Source organism: Coccinella septempunctata, chromosome 5 (assembly GCF_907165205.1).
Source record: "Coccinella septempunctata chromosome 5, icCocSept1.1, whole genome shotgun sequence".
NCBI lineage: Eukaryota > Metazoa > Arthropoda > Insecta > Coleoptera > Coccinellidae > Coccinella > Coccinella septempunctata.
The window spans coordinates 1496530-1507179 of record NC_058193.1 but is presented as its reverse complement, the minus strand read 5'-3'; the positions used below and the strand labels follow the sequence as shown (position 1 = coordinate 1507179).

General features: G+C 35.4%; 1 protein-coding gene across 1 annotated transcript in view; it reads left to right on the top strand.

Annotated features, from left to right (window-relative positions):
- Positions 1-9099: 9099 nt before the first annotated feature.
- Positions 9100-10650, top strand: part of LOC123313614 (SIN3-HDAC complex-associated factor-like) — a 37654-nt gene continuing 36103 nt past the window's right edge. Inside the window, exon 1 of the mRNA XM_044898567.1 lies at positions 9100-9577. Within this exon, the coding sequence (XP_044754502.1) occupies positions 9398-9577 (180 nt within the window). The 5' untranslated portion in view covers positions 9100-9397. The remainder of the gene's footprint in view (positions 9578-10650) is intronic.

Sequence of the window (10650 nt, the reverse complement as noted above, 5' to 3'; positions counted from 1 at the left end):
ACTAGGTTACTATACAGGGTGCACTAACGAAAATTTGACCCCCCAGAACTCAGAAATGAAGAATTGTCAAAGATTTAAAAATTAACATATTGACTTTCGTTTCGAAAGGGACGAAATTTCAGCATGAGTTTGTTGCAAAAAAATTACCCCCATGAAGGTGGCATCAACCACCAACATTTTTCGAATAGGAAAGAGATGCAAAGTTTGGTTAGTTTCAAAGTTATTTAGGAAATTGAAATTTCCAAAATCGGTGAATTATTCACGAAATAATGTAGATAATAATTGACTCGCCGTCAGAAGGTGATGTTGAACAGACAGTTGAACCGCCCAAACTCAAGATCCTAAAAGTTTCGAAGAATCCAAAAATAATTTTCAAGTTCTGTATTAGAGGGAGAAAGAATTCCTATGACGACATTGTGTCGAAAAAAACACCTGAGGGTGGCAAAAACACCCAAGATTTTTGAATACGGAGGAGTTGCTGGATGTGGTTCAGTTAAAAAGCTTTTTAGCTAAAATACATCCGCCATCTGTTCCCTGCAAACTTCTTGGACAATAACATTGTAACGTGGTTTCTTCGGAGAAACTTATCTCGAGCGCCAGCTATTCTTTTCACTAGGAAGAATAGCAAACCTACCAGAGTAGCTGCTAGTCGGAGACAGAGTTCGCTGTTATCTAGGGTGGTAGCGATAACGAAGTAGTCAAAATCAAATTATGTACCAGTTTATTCACACCTTCGGAAACTGATAATAATAATAATAATAATAATAATAATAATTTATTCACTATGAAAAAAAAAGTTTCTACAGTACAAACAACATATAAAGTAATATGTGAACAAATAAAAAGATGAAACGACATCACAGAAGCTCCAGCTGGAAGCTATCGCTTGTACGTGTTGTCATATCTTGAAAATTCACCCCTGATGAAGAGTGAACAAAGTGAACGCACACTCCACACATTCTACCCCAGAATTTTTTTTTTTGTTTTTATCAATTTTTTATTTATTTATTCATTTTTTTTTTACAAATTATATAAAGAAAAGAAATATGAGCGAATCGATCAGCAAACATACATTCTGGAAATTCGATCCGATCACGAGCACTTTATAAAATTTATACTGGGTACAGTGAAGAATCAAAGGTTGTTCAAAAAAATGCGATGACCAGAACTGACGAAATGGATACTAAGGATGACCTCGCGAAGTGAAAAGACTTGCTATACGGTATCGGGAATGAAATTAATTGTATTTCTCCAGAACGAAAGAAACACAACCAGGGCGGATCTACTCGAGACTTTTATTCGCTACCCCAAGGGCTGAGCTCCATGACTGATAGCGAAGAAAAGGTCTATTTTTAGCGCAACTACGGGATTCTACTGACGACGAGCGGTATCTCTTATTCTCTACCCCAAGGGCTTACGCACCATGACTGATATCGAAGGGAAAAGTCAGACTCGCGAAACAGGGTAAAGTACGATAAAAGATAACAGAAAGCGATACAGTACAGCAGTGTCAAAGAAGTAACTGGTGTAGGTCTAATAAAGAAACTGAATGGTAAAGACGGGGACCTACCTCCTTTATTTCAGGCACTCGCGGAAAACAAACGAAAACTAAAAATGAATTCCTAAGAGCACTTCCTCCGTAACACCAAATTTATTCTAAATTCGCTTCGTCGGGCACATAATCGCAGAGACAAGAGAAAAGAGAGTAAAGAGCGTCAAGTGACAAAAGACTAAAAAGTTAAAAAGAGAGACCGTCGCGGGGGAAAATCTGCTTTTATAGGCAAATCCCCCCACACGTTAAAAATCTGAAAACTCCACCCAGCGAGCACAAACATCCCTGGGATGTTTTGGGATGTTTCGAAAATGTTGGCATGAGGATGTTTCTTTGAAACGTAATATGCACTTCCCAAAGAGGTCTCCAAAGGCTATTGGAAATCTTTATTTGTTCTGATCTGTGCCATCTGTGGCATTTCTTCGTCTATCTACTGAGAGGTACTGTCGAGTTGAAAATAATGTAAACGTGTGGATATCTTCTCTTGACGTCGCATAGTTTGCCTTGGGAGGTTTATTCTAAATAAACAATATATAATTGACCTATTTCATTTTGCCGCCATTTCCACTTTCTTCGTAGTTTGGACTGTGGACTGTTCGGAGTTGAAAGTTGATTGGTGATTTGTATAATATTAACTACTTCTGTGTTGGTTTTGATTGTGAATTTAGGATCGATTTCTTCATAGTAACCAAATACAATTAATAAGTAAGTATTACATGAATTAAATGTATAGTATAATGTCCAGAAACATACATATAACCTCAAAAGAATCCACGCTGCGTGGTTAATATTATTTGTGTATTTGGGTCTAGGTATAAGAGATCATTGTATTTTGGTTGGAATAATCGAATGGTATATGGAAGGTTGTTATAATTATTCAAGACTTAACTTTATAAAGTTTAAAGCCATATCATCGAGGATTTCAACATATTTCGATAATCTATCTCTGCCGTTGATAATTCCCAGAATATTTTGTAAGATTACTCTTCCGACGATGATAATAATCATTCATCACTTGTGAATCACAAAATAATTCAAATTGTCCCAGAAAGGTTCTTGTTTTTGAAAACTCCTTTAAATTGTTCCATCTTTAAATACCAGTACAAATAATTAAATAAATAAAATCGTTTTGCAAATCAACCTGGTCAGGAGCTATATACAACTCAAATCTTCCAGATCCTTTCATGCAGCTATTTTCTCTGTTATTTTAATTGGAAAAAATCATCTTAACCTTCATATATTTTGTGAATTAATTGTTTGAATTGTTTTTATTTTGTAGATGTGATCCATAAAAAATTCCAAATCACTAGGAAAGTATTCGAACTCTATGCCAAAGATAGGTTTAGGCATATTAGGCAGAGAAGGAGGGACGATAAAATGAACGGAAAATAAATGTTTCATACATTTTTTTTTCATTTTCCCTTTCGGTACATCTAATATTATAATCAGTTTGTTTTCTATTATTTCTGTTTTTTTTATGTTAAATGTGATATTTCTTTTTGGTTATTTATGTTTGTTTTATTGAATGTGATATATTTTTTTGTTTATTCTCCCTTTCTGTAGTATAATATTTATCAATTGTTCTTTGTTGTTCAATTTTTTATGTGAAATGTGATTTCTTTTCCTTTTGTACCTCTTGGAGTATCATTAAAATATTTTTATTCTTATATAGTATTCTGTATTTCATTTAAAAACTTTGTAGTTCATTTAAAATAGAATGTGGTATCCTCAAACATTCAAATGAAAGAAAAAAGGCCTCACAAAAGAATTTCATATAAAGTCTTACAAACAGCGATTTCGTGTGCGCAAAGCGCTTTAGAAATGTCCTATTGTGTACATGAAAAGGCTTTCAAAAAAACTTCTGAGTAGTTCTTTTTGTGACATCCCAGATACATCCATAAAATAGCCGCCTGCGGCGGACATTGGCTGTTCTATAGAAGTTCTATTCATGTATAAACAGAACATCGCAGTGGATGTTCAATGTCTCGAAATCTCTTACTTTTAACATCTCTGAGATGTTTTTGTGCTCGCTGGGCAGAATGCGACAAGAGTGAAAAACGTCGTCAGCTCCAGTTTATCGCATATCAACATCAGAAAAACGTCGAAATCTTCAACAGCATGCAAGAAAAACAACGTTAAACACAGATAAACGGTTTTTTACATTTACTCTGCCTATCGGAATGAATGTACTTAAATATTTTCAAAGGCGGAAATGTGAAATGAAAGGAATGCACTAAAATGAACTCCAATTTTCTCAGAAAACTGGAATTCATTACAAGACTTGATAAGGCCTAAGCTATTTGGGATTCATATGGGGCCTTTTGAGAAGTCCAGCCTTTTGTCAAGTACAAATATGAATGAATGAGTACCTATCTAGACGGTTAAAAGGAAAACTATCCGTGTAGATAGTGAAATAATAAATCTTTTTTATGGGTGACTGGTGACGTAAGGGACAACTGCTGAGTGGAGATAGAGAACCTCAAACTGAATGCGAAATTGGGTTTCAAATGTCCCATAAAGTTATTCGTTTCGAGGATATAGGGTGATTTATGAAAAAATGCTAAATCTATAAACTCCCATATCTTCGTTGATATGGCAAAATTTCCGCGGATATTTCACAAGCTTGTTCTTATAGGCATTCACCGTCAGCACAAGAAAAAAATGGAAAAAAATTGCAGGCCCGTATTCAAAAATTTCAATTTACTTGTCAGGTGAGAAATAACACACGGTATATGTAATAAAATAAATTCAGAAATTTGAAATGAGCGAAAAAAACCGATGAAAGATCTGTTTTTTCTTTGAATTGCACAAATTTTCTATCGTTTTCATGATATGTTGAAGTCAGAATATTACAATATTTTTATATTTCCGTCATGAAAAACAATATTCCTGATAAAACAAAAACACTAAATTCGAGTCAAAGATAGTTGATAGTTAGGAAGGGGTCTATTTTGCCCCTGACAGAGCTGTTCTCACTACGGCTTGCAGATCTAGCCTAAGATAAGTTTGACTCACTTTAATTACTCCCAGAACTCCAGTTCATTCTTCTAAACTGAAAAATGTGGAACGATATGCCACCTCGTATATTTCCGATTTAATTTACTCAGTTTCTGCGTTGAGACTTAAAAAAAAATATTGTTTCATCCAACATATGGAATTTTAGTCCGGGAGGTGGCGTCACTTTTGAATAAGTGATCGATTTTCACACGAATTTTTTAGCATGAGTAGTTCTCCACTTGTACATATGGGGTCCGCGCTTCAGTCAGTCCAATAGCGGTGGGTGTGGACGTGGGAGGCGGTGAAACTCGCCGGAAAAATCTCAAAAAAAAGTGATTGATCTCCACGTGAAACTTTGGAATAATGTAAATTATTCATGATCATGAGTGAAAATTGGCGTCAGTCACGTTCCCGATGGTGGAAACATCGTCAGTCAGGCGGTTGAAGTGGTCGGAAAAATCTGAAAATTGAAGTGATCGATATTCACTTGAAATTTTGAAAAATGATTCTTTTAATCCAATTGAACGTAAAAATGGCCGTCAGTCACGTTTATAGTGGTGGATTCTGCGTCAGTCCGGCTTCCAAAGTCAAGGGCAGTGACCAGCTTCCTTTGGCGCGCTGCATCTTATGAAGTTCGACTGACGCATATTCCACCGGCATCGTGTACATAACAATTACTTGTTTATATATTAATTTTAAGGTGATATAAATAACTATATCCAACTTTTTAATAGCGATTATCACTATTCTCTCAAATTAATATGAATTGCTTAGTAATCAAATCGAAAATTGATGTTTCAGCACAAACTATTTCTATTCATTTCGGATACCTGAACCCTCTGGACGACTAATATAATATAATAAACAGGGTGGACCATCCATAACTTTCTACTCCGAATTTTGAGCTTTGGGATGGAATAACGAAAAAATTTTGTTGAAAGGGGGACAAATAAAAATGTTCAAATGAGTTTGATATCACAACCCCTCTAGTCGCAACCCTTAACAGATCTCATTTTTGATGTGACGTGGCAGATTTTTCTCCGCCGCAAAAAGGAAATTTCTTCACCGATACTTTCCTAATAAGACCTGACCACCGAAATATTTTTGAAGAAAACCGTTATATCATCATAGGGGGTCTTTACCGATTGATATTTTGACATTGTTTTCCACCGACCAGTCCCATATTTTTAGCGGAAACCGTATATGTCTTTCGTTTTCAGAATTCATATATTTGAGAATTCTTTCCATTCAACCGTACTTTTTCTGACTCGAGAGAGGTCTTTCAACTTGTTCAGTTTTCCTTTTCTTCAATTGTTTCTGTCTCTTTACGAGCCGGCTGATTGACCGAACAATTTGAGTGCATCCAATGGAGAGATGAGTTACCCATGGTGGGGCAAATTTTCCGAGGAGAGGGGTACTTCTTCGACGCTCGGCGCTGAAGGTCAAGAGCGAGTTAGTGGAGAATACCTCATCAGTCGACATCTGAATACAGAATGAGCTCGTTTCCACCCGACAGCGCTCCACACGATCCAACTTGGTCGGTCGGTCGGTCGTGCAGTTACATAGATGGCTAGGCCGTACGACAAGACCCGACAAATCCTCTGTCGGCGGTCGTAGCTACATACGGACCGATTTCACATCCAACCCGACCAAGTCGGGTTGTCGGCCCGACCGAGTTGAGCCGTGTGTAGCCGCTTTACCGGTAAAAAATTCACGACGCATGAATTCTCGAGTAAACTCTTTAGAGAATTCTCGGCTATTGCAAACGGGCTTTAGACTTTAGATGCAAAAATCTGTTGAAAAACAAATGCATACTAGACCAATAAATTAATAAATTGGATGAGGATAATCGAATACGTCTTTCATTCGACGGTATAGACATAGAGCATATTGAAACCTGAGTACCTACATATGTACATTTCAGTTTTTTGGTTAAATAGGAACTTTTAATTTGTAACAGCTGTACACAGTTATCACCTGATAATAATATCACATTATGTTAGTAGGGGAAATACGTACAAAATGACATATATGTACAAAATGACATAGTCGCTTTATTTGAAAATTGGTGTGCTTTAGCGACTTCCCATCAACTGTACCATGTGAAGGCAGCCATAATTACAATACTGTGAAATGTTGTGCGCCATTGCCACAGTCGCGCCGCAGTACTCAGTTCGAACGTCTTTCGTGCCTACAAAAATTTATTTTACAGTGATTTTCTCCTTTCTCTCTGATGAATTATTTGTTGCTTTCTTGTAATTATTGCTCTTGAAATCGATAAACTATGGAAGTATCTTGTGATTCCAGTTAATTTCATTACAATTATTGGTTGTTTGATGAAATTATGATTTTTTATTGTTTTTGTTTACATTTGGACAAAATGACATACATATACATATACATATACAAAAACAATAAAAAATCAGCTTACATTTGTAAACAACTGAATGTCTCAACACTTCTTCAATCCAAAAAGATGCAAGTAACAATGTTGAATCTATTTTGTATCCAACGGCAACAAATAACGATGAAGTAAAGTCTTCACAAAAAACAAAAGAACTGGTACCAATCACTGACATACCCAGTTGCTACTATTTGGCCATCACCTCAGAGCCAGTTCAATCGAGGCTAAGGTAAAAAAGAAAGAATCTTAACCAGACAAAGGTGATTTTTTTTAAACTTCTGCTCCAAACGTTCAAGAAATTATTGCTAAAAACGGACCAAAGGATCCACAGGCAGAAAAGAAGAGACAACTTAAAAAAAATCTCTGTTGATGATGAAAGAAATATTCCTGCTACCAACACTCCATCATCAGAAAAGAGATTGAGACTATCGAGGCACCGTTAAACTGCTCAGATATGTAGATATCTTCGCAAGAAGCGAAGATTTCTCTTCACGTTCCTAGCCCGGGGAGGGTTGGTTACGATGCAGAATTTGTTCTCTTTTGGGCTCATGCTTGTGCACTGATCTCCCATCGTCTACCAAACGAAATACTTGTGAATTGTGTTGATGATATTTTAGTATGTCATTTTGTCCGTACTATATGGACAAAATGGTTTTTGTGATCGGTTGCATTTTTTCTCAATATATATTTTATTATGGTTCCTACCGAGGTTCCTACTTAATTAAAAGACTTTGATACTGATAGTCAATGAACCTGAAAAGAGTAACAACCAAGAACATTGATCAAAAACGCGTTAAATAAACGAATATGATGAAAAGACAAAACACCATGTCATTTTGTACGTACTTCCCCTACGTTTTATATTGAAATATTTAGAAGGAATGATATTTTACTTTTTAAAGACCTAACAAATCAAATAATCATTGGAGATACCTGCTGATGGTCCGGGCTGACCCTTCATGCACAAGTTAATCAGGAATCAGTATTGTGAATAATGTGATATTTATTGACGTTGGTAGTTACCATAGACCTATAAAACACATGGACGCGCCCTTTCAGTGAGTTTCAATAGCCACGAGTGCGGCCAACATGAGATGGAGCTAGTATGGGCAAGATGGTATTAATTTCCGAGCTATATTTGTATATTGGCGCCCGTTAGAGATAAAAACAAGTACCTGTAATCGAATATAAAAAATTGAACGAATATTAGTATCATTTAGATTGCGTTTAATGATCCAATTAGAACTAAAGAGCACAATTTTTGCTTTCGGCAACTATTCCTCGGAAAATACAACAGATAAGGTCATGAAAAGTTTGTAAATAAATTGATTTGAATAAAAACAATTGAGCACATTTTTAGCCAACACAATATTCTGATTTCTTGTTCAATATCTGAAAAAATATTTCATTGATCAATATTGATCAAAAGGTTGAAAAATAGACATTACAATCAGCATACTAATTTTCTCTTCTAATCTCAAGTGCTTCTTGAGTATTATTTTAGCTAGATGAGAAAAGAATTGACATACATTTATTGATTTGAAATGAATAATTCAACTATGATATAATAAATCGATTAATACATCGAAGTTACTATACCTGTGAAATTTCATTTTATCTGTCTTTTCAACTCATTTCGTACTATTAATTGCACTCTACGAGGACACCATTATTACTTTCATAATAGAAAAAGGATACGACATTCAAAGTTGATCTAAAATTGATGAGAAAATTCTGAACATTTCGATAAATACAAAGTTCAAACGAATGTTTTGCCCATACTAGCTCTATCTTATTTCGGCCGCACCCCCTCTCTCTCTACGCCGTGTCCATGTGTTTAATATGTCTATGGTAGTTACACAAATACATCATCATTACACTTATACGGGCAAACAGAGAGTTTTTTCTGAGGTTTTTATCTCTGTTTTTTTTCATGTATCATCCGAAGATATGTATGGTACCCCGTTGACATTTTTCCTCTGCTTACACTGAGATATGGAACGTGGAACAGGTTTTTAGGATCTGTTTCTTGTTCCATTTCTTTACACCCGCTTCATTGTTATTTTCAGATTGTAAAAGTTTGTAACACTCTTTTTCAAAAGAATATATATACATCTAACATCTAATGAAGGTAAAGTTGCAGGTATTTAAATTTTTCAAGGGATGAAATTTTGCTCAATAATGACTTGACACTATCAGATAATCCTCCACTTACTCAGAATTTGTGTTAATGGACCTGTTGTGGTGGTGACTTTTACCCTGTACATTAAATACATTGGCAGGTAGTTTTTCATTTAGTGGACTAGTCTCCGTCGAAAGACTTCAGTAGAGAGAAGTGTTTGTTCGTAATGGAAATCACAGATTCAAATCAACTGATATATATATATAGTAATTGTCAAAAATATTTCAAAAACTGTCTTTACGGTCTCAATCATTGAAAGACGATGATTCCAACAAAAATGCAGTTGTGGTATCCAAAACAGTTAATGGATGCCAGCAGTAGATCCGATACGAAATCCAGGCTGGAGAATAAGATTGTGGGAAAAATGAAGGTGAAACATTGCTACGAGAGGAAGTTAAGCCCGACTTTCTCGGAGAAAAGTGAAGATGCTGAAATGACAGTGGTGAGTTGACATGACTTATTCAGAGTATTAGCTATTCACTACGTTTTGAGTTTAAATGAAAAGGATTTGATATATGAAGTGCCCTTTTTATACGTACAAAAATCTTGAACTCTTTGAACAAATTTAATCAAATTCCTGATATTTTATCCTATTATATTCTTTATTTGTTACATCACTTCATTGTTCTTGTCTCATTTTATGTTTTTCTTCAAACTGTTCCATTTATTTCATCAACTAAGGCTGAGAAATGGAAGCACTCTTTGAATTGGATGACAATACAATAACAAATCCTACCACTTGCGAAGTAATTGATTGGTATCCTGTATTCCTATTGATGAATAAATTTCGTTTTTTCAACTTGATCACTTCATGAGAACCATCAACTCTCTTATAGTATGCACAGGCACCTTAAAGTATTCAAATCTCAATTTATTCGTCATATTGTCCCATTGACCGCAATTTTAAATTTTTTAGCCGAAAATTTTCATCGCGCACTCTGTAGAAACTTCTTCGCACTGAGGTGTTTACGGACATCATTTCGTGGCATTTGTGCAGGGTGATTCCGAAGCCGACCGTCACATTTTAGGAGAAGTTCACACTAGTCAAGACAGCTTCGAAACAATGTTTGGTTTATGGCTGGGGACCTATATTAAAACTTTATAGGTTGATTTGTCAGATTCCACCAATTTTACTTTTATCAATAACTTTGGTATGTTGGTTATATTCGAAAATACTTACCAATATCACTTTGATATACAAACTGATAGGCCGTAAGCATGCGGAAACCCGATTCTTTTCGATACTATACTCCATTCACTTTTATTTTAGCAGTCGGTTGGCCATGGAAATTTAACATATTTCACCCCACAGAAAATGTGGGGTTATGACGCTTGTCAAAACATTTTTGGGTTTTAAATCAACGCTATGTTGCCCGTTCTACGTAAAAGTTTCTGTTATTACGTACTTTATCACAATGTCGAATCTCTTTGGACAATATGTGACGAACATAATTGAAGTTTATACAAACTGATTGAAGGCATACCAAATCCAGTTATTCGCATGGAAAATACAAG